Genomic DNA, 26097 nt, shown 5'->3' with positions numbered 1-26097 from the left:
GGATGCTTTTCAATTCTTTTTTGCCCTGCAAAGAAAAATTAATTTTCAATAAAATTTGGTTATTTTTCTGCTATCTGCTTGCCCCTTTCTTTGTGCAGCTTATTATTAGGGCAGCAAGCAGTATTGAGTATTGTAGGCATCAAGGTGGAGATGAGAGATTACAAATAATAAGAGTTACAAAATGAGTATTTAAAAAAATTTATTTCATTTGTAAATTTATACAGTCAGCGAAACAATCCTATAAAATGATTTTTCCAGGACGTTACAAGGCACATAAATTACCAGAGAAAAGTAGCCAAAATAATGAACTAAGCCCACATACGCCTTCAGCTATATTAGAGGAGTGTGAATGATTAATGAGAAGGTGAATCACTCTGCTTACAGGGCAATGAATATTTCACAGTTGGCATGAGCAACAAAATTCAAAAGAAGGAAAAGCTCATGTGCAAGAAGAGTGCTGTGTTTGGTGACTCCAGAGGGCCTTGCATCTCCTGAAGCTGTGCCTCTGCTCCTGCTTCTCTTGGGGCTGCAGAACATCACCCACTGCAACAACCACCCTGCTCCACTGGCTGGCAGCAAGGGGAAATCTCTCCAGTTCCCCATGCTTCTGTATTGGGCAATTTTGTGAAAAACACGAAGGATCTACTCACAGATTGAACACTCAGCATTGTCTTCAAGGTAAATGGTGTGAAGGGAACTCTTGGGCTTCTCTTAAGTTGTTTGACATGCAAAAAGCCATTACATTCTAATTAAGAAGAGGTTGCAAAACATAACAAATAGTCAATTTTTATTTCATTTCAAGAGACATTACCAAATAAGTCCCACAAATATTCATTTTCCACCTGCATATATATATTTCAACTAGCCTAACAGTCAGGGATTCAAAGTAATAAGATTTTCATACAAATATATTTTGTTGTGTATTTTCTTCCATTAACAGGATCCGCTTCTTTATGCAGCTCTAAGTATACATTCACGTATTAAAGAGTAATAATTTGGCTAAAAATATATGTCTATTTATTATCTGATTGTAGTAATTAGCCTATCGAGGGTAATTTGCTATAAAAGACACAGTACTAGAAATAAATAGTTCTACAATTCAAAGATCTTCAAAATGGGGTGTCATTTCCAGTCTGTTTGAAATCTTCCAAAGTCCTTTGAAAGCATTAACTAAATCCACTACACTCGGGAAAAGAATTTGGACCTACATACAGAAAGTCCCACTCACGTGAGAAGCTTATTTCACTTAATCTCCTTCTTGGTTTTGTAATGAGCAGAAACAACCAGGTAGTTGTCTGGATTGATGTCCCTGAGGTTTGGAGACTTGCTCTGGATTGGAGAGGTTTTCCCATCTACCCGGGAGATCTGCAGCATTCGGCACGGGTCGTGCTTCAGCAGGTAACCTGCAAAAGTCTCCCAGCCTCCTCCAACACGAACCATCACGTGCTTGTTGTGCAGCATCTGCAGTTACACAGGCAAGGAGAAAAGAAAAACTCTTGAGAGGCAACATTCACTGAGAAATTGTGCTTTTTGTGCTGTAAAAAGCTGCCTGCTTTAAGTGAAAGTCAAAAATGTATGATGGTAGTCCACTTGACAATAAAAGGGAAGGAAAAGAAATAGAAGAGTGTTTCTCTCTAGGAAAAAAGGCAAAGAATAGTAGAGAAAAATGATTTGCATTTTAAAAGTAAATTAAAAAAATAAGAAAATGAGGTGGTACTTTAAACTAAAGATTTTCATATTTTATGTAAATAAATGCAACCTGTTTTTCTAGTCCTATAGCATGGAGTCATGCTGTTCTTCATGTGTTTAGTAGAAATATGTCACAGAACAAGAGCACTTTTAGATTATTTTTTTGAAAATATGTTAGTAAAGACTCCATTTTATATGTCTTGAAACTGGCTTTTCTTTATAGGACAGGGATCTATATAAAAAGAGATGTGAAAGACAAACAACCAAAACAATTTCCTTTGTCTCTGAAAATATGCAAAAAAATAATTTAGGAAAATGAAGTTCCATTTATTTTAACAATTTAGTCTTGCTGACAATGCATTCTAATAAAATAGTTTAATGTTGGAATTAAAATAATCCAATGAGGCACATCAGAAATAATTTATCTGGAACTGTTTGGAGACACCTGAATTTTCTGCCTGAATTCAAATAAAAGTTTTCTCCATGTGCCAGTGTAACTTCTCTCATGTCTACCTTTGAGTTCAGCTGGCAATTTTATCCATTTCTCCATGCAGAACAGTCAAATAAATACTGGTGAGGTATCATAAAGCAACACATTCTATATTTTATAGATGTATTTTATAACCAACATTGTAAATATCACATTGAAAAATGCTTTGACCAGGATATCTCATGAATTGCTAAACAAGTTTTAGCTGTGGTACCAGAAATTAAAAACTGGTGCTGTAAAAAAGCATTCTAGAAGATGTTTAACACAGTCTGGGTTTTTGAATTTGGATGTATGGCAGGGATGTCTATATGGACATGTTCCAAACTCCCTTGAGGGCTGGCAGTGTTTGCAGTTGAGATTTCCATGGCACACAAACCTTTTGTAACTCAGACAACAAAACAGGAAACATTCTCAATCAAACAAAATCACACCAAATAGAAGGCAGAAATTTAACTTTTAAAAAAACCCTCAATCAACACACTCCCCACCTCCGCCTAATAATATGCTGTTTGAATTCTGTGACATAAGGAGACAGAGTCAACTCGAGTGAAGAGAGCATGACCAGCTGTACAACTTACTAAAGACTGAAAATCAGGAAACATTTATAAGGAATGGAACTCTTCATTTGAACAAGCAGCTGCAGATGAAATCTCATTTGATGGTTTTCATTTATTACATTTTTCCACAAGGAAATTCTTGCTTCTGTGCTTTGGTTTTTATGTGAAACACAATGGGAAATCAATTCAGTTTTATGGATACTGAAAAATAAAGTTATTTCTGATCTACCACAAGGAGATGCTCAAGCAACCTCAGTTTAATGAGGATCTCCCAGCTACTGAGTTTGTGTTGCTCTGGGTTGTATAAGTGTTAGCTTCTACCATAGCTATACACAAATGAGGTTTTTCTCTAGATTTATGGGTGTGAAAACAGAATCAGATCTTTTCTCTCAAGGTTTGCATGTTAGTTTCAAGACTTTGATTTGAATCATGCCTTTAGTCTGGACAATATATCATGAAAGAAGCAAATAGTTTTTACATCAAGTTTGAAAACTGAAGTTCAAATGATGACAGAGCCTTGAGAGAACAGTCCAGAAAAATTTATTTAGCAACTTCTGAGTGCCTAAAAAAGCATTTGAGAATTGCTCAAAAAACTTTCTACATTAAAACAATTTAAGCCAAACTGGTGCACTACAACATGGGGAGAGGAGGGGTTGACTGTGCCTGAATTTCAGTTTCCATGTATTCACATTAGCAGTTAGTAGCTGGACTTTTGATTGAGATGGAAAGTTAGCAAAAAGTATATTTGGTTCAATTTCCCTCAGGACAACTTTGCACACAAACTATCCTATTTCCTGATGCTCAGGCTAAATGCACATCTTCTGTCTTTCCCCTATTTACTCTTTCTCTGTTGTATTATTATAAGATTAATTGAGTGCTTGCTTTCTACAGGCTGGGTTTTCCTACAGCCTCAAAATAGTATCTGATCATGCTGTGTTGTGCCACAAATGCACATTTTACTCCTACGGTCATATTTTGATGTCAGTAACATCAGCATGAGTCCTAAATAATTCTGCTAGTTTCAGAATTGCTCCAGCTTCACAGAAGAATGAAGGACTTCTGAGCATGGAAAAAAAAATATAGCTTGTTTTACTTTCTAATGAAAAAGCAGTTTTCTCCCCAAAATAGTTCAGATGAAGATGAAGCTTTTGAGATTTTATGATCCACCCAATTCACCTTTTCAATTGCACAAGATCTCTGAGAATGAAAAGTTTGGATTCTATAATAATAAAGATTAGTCAGTTTGAATGTAAATACATTCATGGCATACACGTATTTTCACACTGCCATCCAGCCAACTAAAACTGAGAAAATCCTTTCTGCAAATAAAATCCAACGTATGTTTATGATTGCCATAAATTCCATTATTTCAGCTGTGTCTGAAGCAGAGCTGTCACTGAAGCTCTTCTCTCTAGAATCTGTCTTTAAGTTGATTCTACACTGAAGCAAACATGTAAGAAAGCAGAGGAGCATCCAGTAGCATTGCAGGGGGAGAAATGTCAGATTGTTTGCTAGTCATCAAGGCTATATCCAGAGAGAACAAGGGAAATAGCTGGTAACAGTGAGGTGACACCAAGCTGTCATTGCATAAGACATTGGCAAAAATAAATATAGTCTAGCCAGTTATGGTTTTCACATACCATAAGTGAGTTTGATGCCTTATTAAAGAGGTATTAGGGCTGTATGTAAAGACAGCAAGCTCATCTAAATAAGCAGAGTTTTACTGACTTGAAAAACAAAAAAAAAAATCTGTTTTATAGGAACTAACACCTGGCCCAATGTTGTTACACTTCAGATTATAACTTTTTTATAGAATATTTCAGGAGGGGAGAGGAAGCAGGAGGAGGAATTACACACTATGGATCTGATCCAAGCACTACAAAAGCCAACACAAAAACCCTACTGACCCGAGAGGAGCTTAATCTGAGCTCTGGAAGCTAAATGCAGCAACCTAAGGCAAATAGAGTTACTTGGTGTGACTTTGGAGTAACTGCAGAAACAGTGTAGGCTACATACTGAGAGAATATTGACTTTAAAAGCCCAAAGTGTTTGGCAAAATAATGCAGAGCATCACACTGCAGCTGTGCAAAACAAATGTCACACTCAGAAAAGTTAAATATTAATGAGATTGCTAATGGGAAGAAATTAAATCTTACTGAATATAAGCCACTTAGACTTATTTTCATCAGTAGATATAACTCTAGTTTAGGAACCACAGAGGCTATGATGGCAGCTGTTCAACATCCCTGACAGTCACCAAAACATGCAAAAGTTTCATGTTAAAAAGTCCATTCTAACAGCCATTCAAACAAGGGATGGCCAAGAAGAGGACACCACCAGAAGCAGGTGGTAGAAGGTATTCACACCAAAGTAAAAGTTTTTTAAGTTCATTTAAAGAGGGATGTGAATTTTCAGAAATTTGTAGATAACTGTTGGTTGCTACATGAAGTTTCTCTCCTTCCCCTGAAAATTCAGTGACCTGAAAACACCAGGGTGTGTAACACTCTCCTGATTATTTGCTTGCAAGCCAGATTTACAGGCATTAAAAATACCTTGTTAGCAAAGATTCATCTCGAGAATTCATCACAAAAATCTGAAAAAGTGCAAATGATGTAGCCAATTCCAGGTATTAATTATTCATCCACACTGAAGTAATCTACTTACAGTCTAATAATGTGTATTTTGGCAGATAACAATTTATTAGTCACTTCCAACCTAAATTATCCTAAAAACAAATAAGTAAAAGTAAGTCTTTCCCCACCTGAAAACCAGGAAAAATGCATTCCTTGTTTTCCCTTGCCATCCCTCATTAAATCACATTTTTCCTAGCTCCCCTCTTGATACAGGATTATACAAAAATGTTTTGGATTACGTCTACTAGTTTTAAAAGTTCCAAACGATGCAACTTTGGCGATTACATATGGATTTGTTTAGGGAACAGCTCTGACCTTCTGTGTTGTCATTCTAAAACCCCAATAATGTAGTCTGCACTTCCTCTCCCTTCAGACACCATGCTAATGACATGAGAACAGACAGCTCTCTGGAATAACATGTCCCTCTCATTTTTGGGGAGTTATATGTGGTAAATGACACTAAATGAATCTCACTTGGTTGGAAAAAGCATTATAAAAAAAGCTCAGCCTGGAAAAGAGATGTCAAGAGCAAATGTTAATTGCTTGTCACAATATTTCTAGCTATGCTGCAGTTTGGTTTTAGAATTAACTTGCTTTCTGAATTATAAAGAATTTTATTTTAATGTTACCTCTTGGGCTGCATCAAGCACATCAGCAGGTATCCACTTAATTTATTGAAACAACCTCTTTGTTTCAGATGAAACAGACTTTGTGTATGCAAATACAAAAGGCATCTAAATGATCATTCAGATATGTAAATACCCTAAGGTTATTTAGTTGTTAAACTACCTTATCAGACAAAAATATTTGACTTAATATGTGGCAACATCCCTGATCTGCCTGCAGGCATCATGACACAACAAATAAGAATTTAGGGTGCAATTAAACATTTTGGTACCATTTTCCATATTCAACTCCCTACTGCTTCAGATGCTTGCAGCAAACTCACATTCGTAGTGAGGGCTTTTTTTTTTTTCTGCAGTAAGAATGGGACAGTATTATTGTCATCTATCACAGACACTGCTGTCCCTTCAGAGAAGAGTTACTCTTTAAAAAAAGACCATATCTATTCAAGTCAGGTAGGACATAATGAGAAACACATAAGATTTAGTGGGCAACAGACACCTTTACAGTCACTATTCTAGGAAAGAAATGTTTAATTATAACTGTGTTTTCATTACATTTTCTTCCCTCCCCACGTTTTTGTCATTTTGCTATTGCATAGTTGAGTGTTCAGGATTTGTAAAGTGATAGCAGTTTATGGTATCATTATAAAATATAATATTAGGTACTTAACTTGTTACTGTAATATAGCATTGTATTATAGTATTAAATAGATATCACCTACTGTTTTGCACTTTAACCTGGTAATACATTTTGAAATTAAGTGGCGATGAAAATGTTTAAATATATAAATAAAGTGAAGATCTACTCCTAGCTGGGAGCCTGCTCAGTAACAGGTACACTTTTGCACTGAATGAGTTACACAACATTTTCAAGATGTGAGTGATGTAGTTCCTACTGAAGTCCAATTCTTCAAAATTTATTTTAGGTCACATTTTTCTGAGATCTGAACCAGACCCTTTTGCTAAAACAGTAATTTTTTTTTTTCTTTTATGAAAAAGCCCCTAGGATAAAGGCTTTAAAACCCTAACCACTATATCCTTTGCTAATTAAATCCACTCCTTTCAAAGCAGCCTTCTTGTTTTCCTTTTCAACTCTCAGATATTTCTGTGGAAAGATGCATAACAACATCAGCTGTTTTACTGCACTAAAACACATAGCAGACAGCTCTTGTCATCTAGGATATGAAGTGAATTGCTTCCACCCAACTCATTTTTACTTCTCTGATTAGTCATTTTTCTAGTGTGTTGATTTCTCCTTTTTCTAAACTGACATTACTGTCTTTTCAGCAACTGCTTCCATTTTCAAAACCATGTCTTTCTGTGAAAAACTTGAGCAAATGAGGGTGAGTAAAGCTGAGTTGAAAAGGGACAGCCCTTGTCTCTTGGGATTCAGTTTATTTTCAAGCCTTTTATATTCCATTTGTAAGTGCCTTTGGACCTCCTTTGGGATTTCCACCTCACAACTTTCCTATTTGTTTTTGCAATAATTGCCCAAGTTGTTAAACTACCTTATCAGTCAAAAACCTTTTTTTCTTTTAATAGTGCTTATGGAAGGCTGTTACAAGATGTCATGGTTTTGGCATAGCACTGGTTATGCAACTGGGAACAGAAAACATCTGTGCTGAAGACAGAGAGGCACAGAAATGTCACTGAAATCAGAGTGCTGTAGCTCAGAAACAAACAACACTTCATGTATTAACACACTTTGTTGGTATGACCTATATTGTGGTAAAACACTGCTTAAGTAACATATAATTCATACAGGATTGCAAATTACTCCTAGCAGGAAGGCAAGTGGAACTTGTAAAACCCTTTAAAAATCTGAGGACAGTACTTGCAATTATCTCCACCCTGTGCCTTTCACCTCACATAGAGCTAAATCCTGCTCTGCTCTTACAGTCTGTGCAGAAAGCAAATCTCCAGCAAGCCTCACTGCAATATGAAATGAAAACAAAAATCGACTTCAATTTAGTCAGCTCAGGAAAGTAGCATGTAATCAAGTTAGAAACCCAATACCAAAGGGAAAAAGTTTGTAAATTGTTCCTAGAGCTTTCCCCTAGAAGAGGTACAGATGTTGAAAAGCTGAGATGGCTTTTTAGTTACATCTTGGTTTATAAAGGTCTGAAAGATGCTAGGAAACACATATTTGAAGACACAAGGTGTCTAGAAAGGAAGAGGATGCTAGATGACTAAAACCCTACAGGATGAACCCTTAGAGAGAGACAACTCATTCCAGAGTGTTCTCCTTTAAATTGCCTCAAACCAAGACACAAGGAAAAGGAAGCTTCTTTCTAGCAGGTAGCTAAAGGTAAGCAAGAATCCAGCAGCACACTGGAATCCTGAAGGGATGCAGCACAGGGAATAATGAAGGATGGAGAGGGAAATCTCAGGGCAACTCACAGTAGTTACAAGTTAAAGACTGAAAGGACAAACTGCAAGTGGGACTGTCAACACTGTCCTGTAAATTATGGGATCCAGCATAGTGATGGCTTTTAGCTGATACAGTCTGCTGAAGAGATAGTAGAGATTGTTCCAGAGTTTCAATGATAAAGAAAATTGCACATGATGATCTGACATCAGCACCTGAGATATGTGCAAAGACACACATGGGAAGTAGTGTTGGGGAAACTGAGAATTTTATAGGAATGGGATAGGAACACAGAGAGATCCACTTGCACAGGGAAGTGAATTGGAAGATCTCATTAAGCCTGAAGCATTTCCTGAGCAATCAGTTGATTAGTGTAGAATTCCCAGCTTGAGGGGAAGCATTTCTGCAGTCAATCTGTGTATCATTGAAGATACTTAGAAGCCATGAAATAACATCTTGCCTTGTGCAAAATAAATAATCAAGCGAGGAAATGGAATTTTTTCCCTTTTCAAATTGCAAAAATGCAACATCGTCTCTCTGTTTGTTCGTGGCAAGAGATGAAGTCAATATGCTTGGTATAATGGCATGAAACCACTAATGCACAGGATTTCAGCCATTTTTTGTATACCTGAAGGAGCCAGGAATTGGCTTAGAGGATGAAACTACAACCAGGTAAATCCTGTATGGCACAGATAGATACTGACCTCTGGAGTTAAGGAAAAAAAACAGTTGTGTTGAACATTTCTACAAAGGGAAGGCATTGGGATTGACTTTAACAGAAATATTGCACTTAGTGAAGCTGTTTATTTCTGTTTTCAGACAATAGCAGGCTCACTGAAACAATTATTCCAAGTATTCCTGCCTAACTAACTGAAATCAAGATGCATTTCTGTGCTGACAGAAATATCATGAGAGTTTGGATATTTTAAATTCTTATCCTTGATTAAATTTTCCCTAAAACCTTACATTAGTCTGATACCATCTAATAGAATTTGGAAATAGTATATGTTTCATGTCTAATTAACACTAGATCTTGGTTCCTGTTTGGAAACAGCATCCTGCACAGGTAAGCACTTTGTGTGCAAGAAATAACCCAGATGCAGAAGTGAACACAACTCTATTCACTAATAACAAGTGAATTTCTGACGAGTGAAGCCATTAGTGTCTTGGACAAAGATTACTAATGTCAAGGAAAATGAATCAGACATGGATTCATGTTCAGAATGGTATTTGTAGGTAAAGGGTCTGTGCATTTCCAAGCCCTTTGGGTGACATCTGCTGCACCTGGTTGAGGCTGAGGGCAAGGAAGGTGACATTTCTTGTTTGTCACCCTCCAGACACAACTGTCTGGGCAGCCACAAGGAACTCCTGGTCCCTATCAACTGAAAAGTGTGATATTGAGCAGAAATCTAATTGCTCTTAGCTGCAGCACTGACTCACAAGAAATATTTCATGCAACACTCAGCAGAAGGGATGATATGGCAAACAGATTAAATGCACAGAAAGAAATCAGACAGTTTATGAGGATAAGTGACAGAGAAAGCATGAAATGGCAAATGGTATCTCTGGCTGGAGTTATGGAGAGCCATATGTACTAAAATCAAATAACGGGGGTAGGGGAAGACAGTCTAAAAAAAATTCAAAAACATAAGCATGAGGCTGCTAAAATATATTTATGAGTGTTTATTTTAAAAAGAAGAAAACGACTTTACTCTCACTTTTGACTAAAAAAAACAAACAAAATTCTCTTAATTGTAATGATTAATCTTTCTATCAGCATTTGAGGCCATGAAAAATTTCTCTTCAAAAACCCCAAATAGCTAAAGAGACAATTCTGTCTCACTTTCTAATGTCAACTAAGTTTTTACCCCTCAAGAAATACCTCTAAAATCATATATTAGAGCAGTGAGGTACTATTCAGACTAAGTTAGAGGCAGAACCTAATAAGAAATAAAGATATTATTTCTATTTACAAACCGTGCACAAATTTAAAACATAAACCCTGGTAAATACAAAAAGGAATTCATTTCACCCAGACTATCAAGATTCTGCTAAGTTACATTCCTTTAAGGATACTGAGTCACTCAGAGAGTGTATTCATGCTATTTTATATATATATATATAAAATAGCATATATAATAATATATTATATTATAAATATATATATGTATATAAATATATATATACATATATACAGAGTGATCAGCTATTTAGATTTTGCCACTGAATTGAGTGACTCTAGGGTTTCATCACGCAAATGTGTGTGGGCTGCATGTGAACATGCTCGTGTCTGAGGACTGCAGAAGTACAGGGAAATGTTCTTGTGAATCCTGAAGTGCCATCTGTTTGCCAGCTATTTGCTCAAGACTCATTCTGTCTCTCCTGATTTCCTGCCTCAAAACAGCCAAATAAAAAAAAAAAAAAAAGTACTTCCTGCAACTAAATAAAAAACTGTACATCTTCATCTAGAGAATTCTTCTTGCTGCCTGCCCCTGGAAGTGATGTGCCTGTGGTCAGTGACAGATGTTTGAAGTCCAGCACAGAGTGATTTCAGTTATCACATACATCCAACTGCAGTCAACTGTGTTTCCCTGTCTGGATTTTTTTTTTTTACCTTCCAAATTGCTTCAAGCAGCTACTTTCAAGTGTATGGAAAATTAATGCAGAGTTCAAATGCTTAATTGTTTCTTTTATTATGCCTCCCCATCCTCTGGGATTTACCATACAGCAGACCCAACAATAACTTTCCTGTAGTTGTGATCTTTGTGATATTTGTCACAAAAATGACTGTTGGCCATTTTCCCCAAATCACCACCTTTTACCTCCTACTGAAATAAAGATGCTGCCAGCTCCCTCAGTGGTAAAAATCATGACCCATAAATTTTAAAATCATGTTTAAGTTATTTTGATTTACCCAACATTCAAAATTAACTTTAGTTGAGAAAGGTATGGTAACATCATCGAGTTGACCCTTAGCATTTCAGTTTAACATGTGAAATCATAAATAAATAAATACATAAATAACTGTCATGTCTATAGTCATAGCAATTCGACTCAATTGCTTAGCATGGCCTATTAAAAAAAAAACCCAAACAAACAACAACAAAAAAAACCCCAACCCCAAAATAAACCAACCAACCAACAAATAATAAAAAACCCAAAACACAAAGCCAAAACCATTAAACACATGAGGATTGCAATTATAAAGAAAATCACAAGGAGGCAGGCAAACACCACAATCAATTAAAGGCACGAGAAATAGGAATAAAAAGTGTAACGTAGAGAAGTGAAGATCTCAAAAAGGATAGGTAGAACTTTCTCATTTCCTCGCACAATAAAAACTAATAAACCCCAAAAATCTCCAGATACCTTAACAAGGAACTGAATGCCATGTATTTTATGTTTGCAGATTATCTTTGAGAAGAACTAAAAAATACATGACACTGTAGAGGTTTTGTGCACTGGTCAGTGTAAGCAGAACCTTGACTTTAGATGCTTTTCTGCCTTCTGTGAACTCATTCAGGATGAGCAGCTGCCTCATTTGCTTTGACACTATCAAGTAAGCAAAAGGAAACCCAATAGTTTTAAAGTAAGGGTCCCATCAAGAGAAGAACAGAAATATCTGCATTTTTCTGGACATTCTCAGAATAGTCTTTACACTTGCAGATGCAGAAACTGCCTAGGCATTTTTGGATGAAAAGTTCAATAATGCCTTTACTGCTCAGGCTTTTTACCTCTTCTTGGCATTACTTTCAGGAATGGCTAATGCTGAGCTGTCTGAACCAACCCGTGAGAGAAAATAATAGGTAATGACTGTAATACTATTTCACTTCCTCAAATTTGTGAGAGATGTAGGAATTATAAGCATGAAGACTTTTTTTTTTTTGCATGTCGTTCAGCAAGTAAATATACTGTAATTGCATACTTCAAGTCTCTTGAATTGGCATAACAAGACTTATTTCTTCCATTTGATCTGTGTGCAGGCTGGCTGGCTATTCAAAGGTAGGAGCTGTGAGTATACACTGATAAAACATCTACATCAAAAGGTAGTTTCCAAAAACTGAGATAAAACCAGTCAGAGGGTAGCTGTGGTTGAAATTAAGAGCAGTTTTTTAAGATTAAGACATGCATAATGTAAGTTTTCACTGAATGCTTGCAGATGAAATTGGTCAGTGCTAATAATTATGGAGCTGTACCTGCAGATGAAGAACCTACAGTGCCCAATTTCAATGGGCACCAGCCCCTGCTTCACTGGGACTGCAGCTTAGCAAAATAAATATAGAAAAATAAAGAAACAAGCACCAAAGAACACCACCAACATGCTGCTTGGCAATGATGGTAGTTAGGAAGTTTAATTAAAGGGAAACATGTAAAACTGGGGAAGTTCCAGCCATATGGCTACACTAACCTGTGGAGATCATGTACTAAACCCCAGAAATTACCCAAGAGAAGCTGGAATATGCCTACGATCAATTTGTCCCTGTGCCAATGTTCTAATGTTCTTTTAAAAAGCTTTTAAAAGCAATACAATATACTAGCCAGACATAAAGCCATTTGTCCTTGGTTGCTTAGCAATCCTAGAATGGAGATGTAAATAAATTCATCCGGCCTTTATTCTGACCAATTCCGAATTACATACAATTGTCTAGTCATTGTAAATATATATTTCACAATATGGTCCTTTAGAAGGAAACTATTTTTTATACTATCCTCTACAAAAAGACTCATTAAAATGTGGCTACATTGAGGATATTGCTGACAAGAATCTCTTTTAATAGCATCAGCAATTAGTCAATAAAATTGAGATGTACTCATTTTTTTTAAGGATGGGTTATACTTCAGTCATTTAATCCATCTACTTTTCCTCCATCTTTCCTCTACAGGATGTTTATTTGCTGTTCTTTCCCCAACCCACAAGTTTTATTGACATCTGCTGCCTGCATTACAGGTGACAGAAAATGAAAACCTGCCTTGTTTCCAATATAATTGTATTTACACAATTCCAGTTCTGCAGCTCAATTCAACTAGATGTCCTTTTCTTTTGAAAAATGCTCTTCTAGACTCACAACCCTGGATGTTCATAAGGCTCTAGGTGGAGCATGGGAAGGTAAAACACATGAGCTGACCAACTTTGAACATTAAAGGTGATAATGTACATATGTCTGTATCTGCTCTGTTATTTGCTATATATCTGGTGAACAGACAGTAATTAACAATTGATACTTAATAGTACAATAATTATACTGAATATCAGTAAATTACAGACCCATTCTAACAGGTATTTTTGGATTAATTCCAGGTTTTCCTTGTCCATGGTGGGAGGGTTGGAACTAGATTATCTCTAAGGTCTCTTCCAACCCAAGGCAATCTATGATTCTGTATGGGCTTTTTCACCTGTACAGCAGTTATCTTTGAAAAATGCATCACTTGAAAATATTTTATTTTACTGTTTTTCACACTATCTCCTCATCATAGTCCTGAGGGCCAACAAGTCTGTGCTATCACTGTCCTTTGGCCTCACTCCAATGATAATTCACAAAAAAAAAAAAAAAATTGACCCTTCTATATTTTAACAACACTGCATTGTCACTGTTGCCAAATTCCAGCTCAGTTTGCCTTTACATACAGGGTACAGTGGAAATAGAAGCAATCTTTATCATTTCATGCAAATTGAAGTAAAGAACACAATAAGGAAACAAAAATTATCTAAGAAACTGAAGGTCCCAAGCAGTGAGTGCACTGCCAGCTCTAACCTGCTGTATCACTGCACACATTGACCTACCACTGGAAGAGGAGCAGCCATAGGTTTCATGGAAAAAATATTTCTGAGAGGAATATTTTGGTTACTAGCACCTCCAACAGAGATAAAGGGCTTTTAATAAAAATATCAGTGAGCTGACAATATTCAGATAATATTCCCCCAATCAATACTGATTTATAATCACAAGAACTGTCAGGACTCTGTAAATCTGTAAGTCACAAGAACTGTCGGGACTTCAGAAAACCTATAAGCACAGACAATCCACAATACTGGTTGGCTGCCTACAGAGTGCCTCAGATTCCTTCTGTTTTATGATTCCTAGTTATGCTGGAAACATTACTCCATGTGCTTTTAGATAAAATCTAATAGACAAAGAACACAAAAGTCTCAAGACACATTCTCTAGTCTTACATACAAACAGTTCAGGGCAACACCAAAATGATGAAAACAGTCACAAAGTGAGAGACAGAAATCTGGAAACCCTCTCCTACCTCCATCCCCTGGTTTTCAAATCAACAGAGCTACATGCATAACCAAGAAAATTACATTTGGAAAATATCTAGAGACAGATTGTTTTATTAGATCTTGCTTGAATTAAGACTAGAGGTTATTCTTTTAAATGAACAGGACTGAAATAAATTTATGTAACTCCATGGGTTTCATTAAAATGCCTTATAATTTACACTGGGGTAATGAGGGGAGAACAAGGGTGGCATAATTTCAATAATGTTTATACTTGGGCTTAATTTCCTTTAAATAGTACAAAGCAACCCCTCAAAGTTTTCAAAATGACGTCAGGGTAAGTCTATGGGGCATGATGTTAGAAAGTTGGAATGAAATTATGTCACTGCAAATCTATGAAACCAGCACTGTCAGTAATGAGCCCAAGCTACACTAATGTGTTAAAAAATTGGGAAAATCACCTGAATGGAATGAAAGACTTTAGATGAAATGAAGGTATTACAGGTCACAAACTATTTATCCAAGACTGCAATCATCAGTCTTGACTACAGACCCAAATACACCTATAGATTTGGCTATGGAGTCAAATCTAGTCAAATGCCATCTGTCGTATTTTACATATTTCAAATCCACCAGAGCTCAAGGGACTTGATTTGCATGGAAGTCTTTGGGCCAAATTTGACCACAGTATAATAATACTGGGAAATACATACCAAGTACATCAACTAGAGAAGAGTGCAAATGGCTGGAAAATTTAAACAAGCATGTTAAGAGGACAAAATTTACTCTTGATGCAACGTGAAAGCAGGAAATCCACAACTGGTCACTCTCCCAGCTTCTAAAAATAGCCATCCAAATGCAACTCAGAGGTGAATTAATTTCATTAATGAGGGTAGCATGAGCATAAGTTAACATTTAACAATGTGGCTGTGTGATATTTCACTGATACCAACTTTTCTTGGTGAAATTTTTCCTTTCTTTCTGGGATCAGATTAGCACTCGCCATCCTCTCGAAGCAAATTTCCAATGTATTTCAACCTAAAATAGGTTTATTCTGTAATTATAGTGCCATAGAGAAACTAAGGATCAGCATTTCAACTTACAAAATCGATGGATTTTACATATTGAAGTTAACTATTTCATTCCATACACATCATTACTTCACCACAGCCATTACACCCATTTTTTTCAATCTCCATACCAGCATTCTGGATATAGCCTTACACTATAACTGCATCAGTACTGAGCATAAAAATTAGAAGTAATTAATTTATCAGCCACATTAATAAATATTTCTTATGTCCCAAACTGTACACATATCAATGACTTCAGAATGTTATTTTTTATTCAGGCTTTCTTTTCTTCTAAAGAGTTTAGCACAACATAAATGTCAGCTGAAATCAGAGTCATCTAGTTTGATGAGTTAAATGTTGAATTTTTAACTGCTTTGACACAAGACAGTATCTTTTACATGGACATGAAACTGCCAAGATTTACCAGTTTGGTAAATTTGGGCAATAAAAGACAAAATGCTGAGCTTCTTGTTCTCCACAGCCCTACTCTGACAGCACATCTGATACTAACTTTGTTCCTAATCCTCACTTTTCCATGGGACAGATCCAGGAAAAATCATGCTAATACTATCACTTTTGTTCTGCAGAATTCCAAGTTTATCTTTGGAATGCTTTCCAGGAGTTTACTGTACTTTCATGACACTTGTGAGTGGCTGACCAGGTGCCAAGGCCTGAAATCCATTTAAAGTGCAGTGAGTGCTACCAAAAAAAACCAAAAAAAACATTTCCTTGGTATGGAATTTTAAAGATAAAGAATGGATGGGGTTAAAAGGAAAAGCAATCAGACTTAAAGAGTGCACAGAGTCTTCATATTGTGCTGATTTTCTGTGGGGTATTTAATAATTTTAGGAGTCTGGTAACTCTCTTGACACAGGAATGAATTATTTAAAGTTAGTATTAGTAATTCAGTTCAGTTTTGATAGCTGCTAGCTGTAACCTGACAGCACTTCAATTCAGTCACATGGAAATTCCCTGCTGTATATATTCTAGCATGCTGGATCTCTTTGCACTCATCAGTTTTATATCTTTCTGCAAATACCAGAAGAAAGATCTTTCTAGGTTCTGGCAGAGACCTTGGAAAGGGAAAATGTACTAGTTGCCAAAAAGACACTGATTACTCTAACAGAGTAGCCCAGAGTTTCTATCCTTTCCCTTTTAATATGTAAACTTGTTTCTGATTTAGAACTGACTCCTGGCAAAGGTGTTTTCCTCAGTGCTCATTTGTGTACAGCCAGGCTCTCTGTTGACTCTCTTGTCTCACAGAACACAAACCACTTTTCACTGACTCAGAAGCATGAATAACTTTTATACCATTTAGTCCTATCTTTCAGGACAGGAAGGCAAAGCGAGCAGACACAATAGGAACAGAAACATACTTCTTTTGCATGTATGCTTTTTAATCGTGATTGCAATTGCAAGAATGATGTAAAACTCCTTGAAAAAAAGTGTAACAAAAGCAAGAGCTATGTTTAGACAAATCCAGTATGTAAGGATCAAGTATCCTTGTGTACTTTAATACTTCATCCTTAGATTTCATTTCCTTCAGAGAAGTATATTTTACTTACTGCCAGATTAATAGGTTTTCCTTTGATTATGTTCCAATGGAGTGATAGAGAAAACAGTGAATAGTTACAACATGAATTCACCCTATGGTGACATTGTATGGTGTGCCCTGGCCATATCTTAATCCATGAGACAGCAACACTTTTTCTTAACCTTACCCCTCCTTCAATTTTCAGGTTATCACAGAAGAGACACCACAACAACTCTAGCTGGTCACTCCATCTGGACATTCAAGAAACCCTGTTTGTCCAAAATTAGGTCTACTTCATGTTCTAAACACAGAGCTGACTAGGATCCACCATTACAGTTTCTAAAATCTTCACTAGACTGTCTGCAGGTCTGTTAAATCTTTAAAGCCTTACTCAATTTTCATTGAGGAATCAGTTTCTCAGCTGGCTCTGAGGAAAGCAATTGCTACAGAATCTTTCTGCACTGATTTTTGTCTTCACAGTGTCTCTCCCTATATGTGGTTTAATAGATACTTTTCATTATAGTGCCTATGTCCTGCAAAACAGTTTGACTGGTTCAAAATTAGCATACAGACATAAATCTTTCCAACTCAGGGCCAAAAGAGAGAAGGTTAAATCCACATTTCCTTCTTAGCTTTGTGATATTTAAAGGGCACGGTTCTCCCTTTTAATTCACCTGGGTGTCTAAAAACCACCCAGATAAGGTATCACCCCTCCTGGATGTGTTTGGAGTTGACATCACCTCAATTTTCAGTCAGAGGACTGTGGTTTCAGGGACAGCAATGTGGCCCATGTGTGTTTGCACACACCCATGTCCAGTGTACACACATGCACACACTCCCACAGAAAACACATGAAGCACACTGTGCCCAGGTAAGATGGAGGACAAAGCAGACAAGAGCTCCTAAATGCAAACATATGGATTAAGTTCGTAGATCATAATACATCTTCATAACATTTTTTCCACATCTGTGCTATGAATAAAGCCAAATGAATGTGTGTTGTAAAACAAAGCTTCTTCAGACTGGAGAATCTATTAAGTTGTCCTTAGCTTTTGTTCCAAAAAGACTGGTTTTTAACAGTTTTTGTTATTATGTTAATTTGGAAAGTGAAAACTAATTGTTAGGACAAGACTATTAGTTTAAATTGCATCATGGATAACCCCAAGCAGTAGCTCTAGACAGAGACAAAGCCACAAAGATCTTTCCCTCAGACAATCCTTGCTAAGGCTAAGCACCAGTGCTGAGGAATTCCTTCCATGTAACTTTCTTCTCAAAGTGTCTCCTAAGCAGACATGATGAATTTTGAACAGTCAAGAAACAGGAATGTGAAGATGATAGTGAAAATTAGAAATATTTCTATTTTCACATCAACATAATCTTTCATCATCAGGATACTCTTATTTTTTGCATTGGATTCTTTGCTTAAGCATTAGCAAAAAGGGGATATTACATAACAATTCCTGAAGTATCAAATGTCAATACATTCATATTCCCTAGAATCTGCAAAAAATTACTTGATGGCTCGAAGCCAAACACAGCCAGACTCTTGGCTTCACGAAATATTCATTGACCAACCTTTTATACATACATACATACACATTGCCAGACCTGAATCAAACCCTTGATCTCCATATTTCCTACAGCAAAGCCTTCGTGCCACAGACACCATGGGGTTGAGCATAAAGCTTTGGGTTTTAACCCTCAGGCCAGTTTTTGGACTAAATGGAAACAACAGTAGAGAACAGAGTTAGAGAAACCCCATCACAAGCCTAGTCAGTGTTTTACAGACATTTTGCAATGCTTTCCAGCAGACTGAAGGAAGGCATGTGGATGCTTCAGGCATTTAACAAGAAGTCTTTCCCTACTATTCCACAGGTACTGTGAGACTCCAAAACCACTGGTGGCTTATTTGGCCTCAGCAGCTTTCTTGTACTGATGGGATTTCCTGAAGCACTGAGAACCAGCTTCACTTCTCAGGCATTTAATATTTTTTTTGTACTGTTTGCAAGGGACTCAGGGCTGGGTGAAGAGTGAATACTAAAAGGATAATAGCTAATAAAAAAATCCTAAACAAACACACATCCCCTTTGCCATTGCTTTTCCTCAGCTGGAAGTGTGTTCTAAAATTAGGGCAGTAAGACTGTAACCCTGAGTAAAGCAGCTACATTATACCTGAATCTGTAATAGAATTACACACAATTATCAATACATACAGACCAGGTTTTCAAGGGCTCCTTCAAAATCTGAGTTTTTGTCTGGAGCTCTGTTATGTAGCATTTCTATAGCATTATTTGTAGTCACTATATTAAATTTAAACAAAAAATAGCCCAAAAAAATCTCACAGCTCTAGGAAAGACCAAAGAGGAGGGAGAGTTGAGAACAATATACACTTTCAGCATGAAACTGCCATGATATCATTATTTGGCTTGCCAATATATATACTTTGAGAAACTGGAGTGGGGAGGAGAGAAGGAAACAGAAACAGGGTTCTTTGTACCCTTAGGAAATGCCAAATTTTCCTTCTCCCTCTTGCCTCTCAGTAAATCATGAGGAAGTTGTTAAGTAAAATGAACCAAGAAATTTGCATGAGCACCACTGAAATTTCTGAAAAGCTGGGCTTTTTGCAGCCTACAGTTTTACTTGATTTATGTGAGTTGGGTTGAAAGATTCTGCACAGAATTCTGAATGCTGCTGTGGTTCTACACCTTAGACACAACAGAAATACATTTAAAAGGGAATTTAAAATAAAAATTGAAAAATATTTAAAATACACTTAAAATACACGCATTTTGACTGAGGAACTTTTTAGGTTAGGAATTTTTAAACCCCATCATATAGTTAAAAGAACTCAATTTATTGCTCAAAACGATATTCAAGTATTATCTTCAACTGCAGCATCTGAAATTAAGTGAGTTTATTAGTTTAACTGGGTATATCAGAGGCTAGATAATGGCTAGGGGTTGCTGATGTATGATAAGACCTTAATGCATATTTAAAAATTACTTGATGTCATTTCAGTATTACTTACAAAAGCAATCACAGCTTAATAAGTAATGTAAATGGCATGTTTTGGCAACAGTTCTGGCTCTCCTCTGATTTTTACAAGCTTCAGACAGAGTTGCACCTAGTTAGTTAGGAGTATTCTTAGGAGTGCAAAACCTAAAATTATGTAATAAATTCCACAGCATATTTTTATCCAAATAGAGTGTTTACAACAACTAAAGCATTTCAGCATCTGCTGCCATGATTGAAATACTATCTTGATAAAATAAGAGTTTTAATGACCTAATATGTGGAATTCTGGGGGAGGGTTTGAGTGTTTTTCTAAACCTGAAGGTAAATCCATTTCTTACTCCATGAGTTGAAAGCAAGGCATGACAGCAAACCACAGAGCTCTCTGAATCAATGCTGATTTATGACTTGACAAACAATCTATAGCTGGCCTTCAGTTTAGCAGTTGCTGTCTTTTGGAAAACACACTGCAGATAACAGAGTTGACTCTGGGATCTCCAGTTTACTAATCTTTGGCAAAGAAAATGTTTCCTGTATTTAAAATTTCCTTATAGCAACACAGTCTTCTTGTTTTGTTCTGAGTTCCCAAAATCAATGGCAACAGAAAAAGGGATGCTTCTAACCTTCCATTAAAACGTGAACAACGTTTAAAATTTAGATCAGTCTTACATCTGTTGGGTCTCAATGAGATTTGTAAAACAAACTGTTAAAAAAAAAAGAAGGATTAAAAGAAGTTTTAGAAATTTGTGCATTCACAATTTTAAAAATCAAACTGTATGGGAAAATTTGTTTTCATACACAGCTATCCCTCAATGAAATAATTCATTACTAGAAGACAATCACAGAAAAGCATTTCTGGAAGCATGTTGAACGATATTGTTTTCAGAAGAGCATAAATAATGCCAACTGCATATGCAGTTTGAGCTCCAAATTCCAGATTAGGATAAAATAGAAGTTTTCTTCTGTTGCTTGTTGGGCTACCACTGACTTCAGTGTTTGTCTAACAGCCTGAATCCATCTCTGAGTTGGTGCTTTGTAGTATTCATGTGATAATTAATAGTTCATCAAGGCAGAAATGCAGCAATTATAGTTTTCTTAATGTTCTCTTGCTAAAGGAGAGAAACTACACAGCAGACTTCAGTGAAACTTCATACTTTGATGCACAAAGCATGTAAGTGGTCTTGGACTTGATGTCAAGAAGAAAATAAACAAAACCAAAAAAAATAAAGTCAGGTCACCAGCAGAAACCCTTCAGGCACCCATGCAGAACTCCTAAAAACTGAGTTACAACCTGCTCATGAAATGAATTTTATATATGTTCAGCATTAATAGCTTGAAGGGCAAGTGATTGTTACATTAAAATAATATATACCATCAAATTTGAGTGCATTTAAACCATAAAACCTTTCCTTAATTCTACCTCACTGTAGGCAAGAATATTTGCCAGGCATTTTTCTTTACTTATTTACATTAACAAATGGAATTTAAAATATTAAGTAAAAATAGCTATTAATAGTGTCCTAAATTATGAAAAGTAAATAATATTTAAAAGGAAAATTTTATTATGTTGTAGTTACATAAAAATCTAAAAACCTGCACTGAAAAAGGATTGTTCAATATATCCTAAGTGTATTATTTCTATGTTATTGCATTATAAGAGATACACTGAATTTATCATGACTGTTTCATAGTCTTTGGCTCCTACACTAGTAAATAGTGTCTTAATAAATTAGACACTAATAAATATGTCTTTTTAAATGTAACTGTTATGGATAAAAGTCTCATTGTTCTGTTCCTTTGCTACCATGGAAGTTTTTTGTTAAATAATTCTTTTTACTTTTCGAAAGATAAATCAATTCCTACTGACTGATGCAGATGCAGCTGAAGTTTTGTTTGTTTTTTTTTTTCTTTTAAAGTTGGAGCATAACATCTCGAAATAGAAACTTAATAAATCAATGCAAAAAAATCCCCACAATTTATAACAAAGAATAGATCAAATTGACAGCTTAATTTTCAAATTTTTGATCTGAAAGATAAATAATACAAAATGCCATGTAATTCTATAGTTTGAGTAACGATCCCATTAATCAGCATAGAAAATAGTGAGGAATTTCTTGCTCTTCTCCAATGGAGGAGAACCCTGTAGGCAAGATGAATATAGCCTTCGGATTCTAAAAAACAAAAAATACTTTTTAAGAGAACAAAACCAAAAATAAAAATTCAACTTCCCCCACCTCTCTAGAAAGAGTGGGCATCTGACAACTTCTGCTAGCAAAAGCAAAATCCTAGTGGAACAGACTGGTTGATAAATTCTCTGCCATGCAAATCAAGACTATTCTCATTAAAGTACAAGGTTCTGTATTTCAACACAAGAAAGAGGATTAGGAAATTTAGCATTTACTCCTTTTCCTCTGGTCAGAACTAGAAGGCATCACAGAGGAGAAAGCCATCCATAAACACATGGGATAAGATTCTGCTGTGTTTATTTATTGCAAAAAGTACTTTATACCTTTGCTCACATCTTTCATGTTGCCACAGGTGGAGCAGTGGAGTTTAAAAAGAAAATCCTTTAAGAGCAACACTACAGATAGCTGCTTCTCCAATTCGGAAGCATCAGGTTTATTAAACTGTTTTCTAAACTGCAAGCACCAACCATAGAATATATTATTGTCTGGTAAATGCCAAATGGATTCTTACAAAATTATTTATCTTCTTAATGGAAACACAAGAAAATTAACTTTAAAAAAAAAAAAACTTTAAAAAAAAAACACCTTAATTGCGAAAAAGATAATACTTTCCCCTGTTAATATTTTCAGTATAAACTTATGGGAACCAGTCCTTGGATCTCAACAATACACTATAAATAAAGGCTTTTTTGCTTTGAAAATTCTTGTCAGTAGATTAATGGTGGAATGGATTAGGGGTCTAGATGTGCTTTTATTTGTGGAGATGCTGGTCCAGTGCTTTTCATATAAAAGGGATAAGAGAAGGAGAAAAAGGAGAGGAGGAGGGTTATATCATTTGGTCTATTTTTGTATTCTTGGTATAGAGAAAAAAACCCTGAAATAATGAGATCCATAATACATATTCATCTAGCTTTGCTACTCATCTTTATTTACCTTTGGAGTATTGACAATTTTTTGTATAATTAACTACCACACAGAAAATACTGCCAATGCTGGTGTGCAGGGTAGCTCTACCCCAGCTTATTCCTGCCAGAGAGGAAACTCAGGCACCTGGAGAATGTCTTGCCTTGCTAAGAAAGTCAGCTGAATTTTTGGGTGATGCTTTGAAAGCTTAAGAATACTCTATCCTAGCCTCCTCCTGAGGGAGAGTTCTCTTTCCACTAAATTTCAGGGAATGTAATATTATTTTAACTTCAGCTCTAGAAGCCTAAATTATAAATACCATGGCAGAAAATTTCCACAGGTGTATTAGTCATTTCAAGAACTAGAATGCTACACTTCCTGAAGATGCATTACACCCTAAAAAAGAACAATATAATTTGCCAAAAATTTTTCAAATCTCAAATTTTTCAAATTTCAAATCAAAGTGGAATTCTCATTGTGCAGTAATTCATAGAGGGAGACCCTGGGAATTTAAAAAGACACAATATTTGATTGTCCACAGAAGGAGGTCACTGAGGCAAACAAGTCTCAGCTAGTGAGAAAAACTGCAGAGTTATTGCACAGCCTGTTGGTTCCACTGAATCTGAAGATTGCATCAGAGATACATGCTGAAAAAAATAATCTTAACCATCAATTCATAGGTGTTAACTCCTACCTGTGGCATACTTGTAGCATCACTGAAATGACAGAAATTTTAAAGCTAATAGAATAATACAGTATTGGAACTATTAAGCCAGCTTAAAAGAATGAAACTGGTGATCTCAATTGGACCAGAATTGGGCTGTAAACACATGGCAGGGATTTGAGTGTGTAAAGAACCCACAGCACAGGAGGAACTACCTCAGTGGCATCAAACAGGATGCCAAATATCACCACAGTTAAAGCCCAGCTACACATCTCAAATGTGCTTTTGCACAGGTGTTCAGAGGATTCCAAAGAAAGGCTAATCAATCTGCTTATATGCACAACAAGAACATGGAGTGAAGAGTAAAAACTTACTGTGATCCAGTTCCAAAATGAGGTTCAAACCAACCAAAAGCAAAAGGCAAGTCACTTCTAAAACCTAGGAACATAACTTGTTCCCACTCAAATTCATGGCAAGTTTTTGACCTAAGTTTTATAGGAATGATCTCTAATACTGCTGTTTAATAGCTAATCTATATTACACTCATTTTTTTGCACAATTCAACTTGGAATGCAGCAGTGTGATATGAAAAGGGTGTTTTGTTTGCAAACTTGGAATGAAATCTGCCTTGGACTAGATGGCATAATAAAGAAGCCAGCAAAAGGGAATTTGACACTCACCATTCTGGCAGAACTCAAGTTGCTCAAAACTAATAGGTTAAAAATACTTTGATACTGTTTTTTGAAATTAAAATCAAAAGGAAGAAAATGTGAATGTTAAACTGGGCCAGGTTACTGAGGTCTTTGGTTAATGATCATTACCTTCTTCAAAATTGTTTGAAACTAGTTATAAAGCTAATACCCAAATATACTGCAGAATTAAAAAAACACCTCACTGGCTGCAAACCAGAAAAGCTATTAATCCTTTATACTAGCATGTTAAATCTCAAACTATCAGTGAGATTTAATAAATCCCTTCTTTCTTCTTCTTTGTGACCTGTTACTGCATTAATTAGGAGTTCTCAGTCCTTATTCAGCACAGTACTCACACATTTTCCTTACTTTGCACTCCTGAGAAAACCCAAGTCCTTATCTTACTTCATTGACTTCATTTTAAGTTATGTTAAGCAGAAGATTATGACTGAATAAGCACTCTGGTATTTTGTTGAACCAGAAACTTGACTTCTGCAGATGAGAAGGAGTCCCTCTGACTTATTTTGTTTACAAGAGCTCAGTTTTATCAGGTCACAGTTATGTTCCTTTAGCAAAACAAGGATAAAAGTTATTTGAGAGCAAGACCTATCATTCTGTCAAGCCATGAGTCAAGAATAGTGCATGTGGAGAGGAAGACAGAAAGAAGCCTAGTGTGAATCAGATTCTTAACATACAACTCCAGAATATCAAGGTTAGCATATTTCTAATTATTATTACCATAGGCGTATATAGAGAAGATTAAGTGGATCAGAAGAATTAAGCTTTGAAAGCATAGATGTGCTAAATTCAGCCATATAATAATGCTAGCAAATATTGATCCTGATTAGCTTTGTGCTGTGGGAAAAATATTTTCCCCTGTTAATCAGTGACATAATTTTTGAAGTGGAAGGCAGCAGATACTAGCAATTCACTACAAAATAAAAATAAAATCTTTACCCTAATAAAAAGGATCTTCTCTCCAACTCTGTATCTTCCCTGTGAAAGACGCTCCACACAGAACTTGGTAGGGCATTTACAAGGTGGATCTTCTGAAATGTGTTTGACCTGGAAAACAAGATATTATTAATAAAAACTGTTTAAAATGGCAGGGATAGCACAACATTCACTAACACACTTGTCATAATATATACCTTAATGTAAGTCTTAATTGATGATGTTTTTCTTGGGTTTTCTTGATATTTCTGTAATCCCAGAAAGCACCCTATGGTGCTTCCAATAGCAATGATCTAACAGCTGGGTTAAAAATGGAAACAAATGTCACACAGTTCAGCATCAAATCTGTGCTCTTTAACTGAACTCAAACAGCTTGTTACATGGAGTTCAGCACAGAACTTTGGTAGATGGGCTCTCAGTATTTTATGGTGAATCAGCTCCAAGTGCTAATATAGCTAAAAGGCAAAAAGAAGATGTCATAAGATGCATTCTA

At 36.0% G+C, this 26097-nt stretch overlaps 1 protein-coding gene across 8 annotated transcripts in view; it reads right to left on the bottom strand.

Annotated features, from left to right (window-relative positions):
* Window positions 1-182: 182 nt before the first annotated feature.
* Window positions 183-26097, bottom strand: part of GAS2 (growth arrest specific 2) — a 71780-nt gene continuing 45865 nt past the window's right edge. For all 8 annotated transcript variants that reach the window (XM_085063256.1, XM_085063255.1, XM_085063254.1 and 5 more), the window contains exons 7-8: window positions 25608-25715; window positions 183-1461 (exon numbers count right to left, since the gene is read on the bottom strand). In XM_085063256.1, coding sequence (XP_084919382.1) covers window positions 1243-1461; window positions 25608-25715 — 327 coding nt within the window. In that variant the 3' untranslated portion in view covers window positions 183-1242. The remainder of the gene's footprint in view (window positions 1462-25607; window positions 25716-26097) is intronic.

Source organism: Lichenostomus cassidix, chromosome 5, assembly GCF_008360975.1.
Source record: "Lichenostomus cassidix isolate B80296 chromosome 5, HeHo_3.0, whole genome shotgun sequence".
Classification (NCBI taxonomy): domain Eukaryota; kingdom Metazoa; phylum Chordata; class Aves; order Passeriformes; family Meliphagidae; genus Lichenostomus; species Lichenostomus cassidix.
The sequence above is the reverse complement of the archived record's forward strand: the minus strand, read 5'-3'. Positions and strand labels throughout refer to the sequence as shown.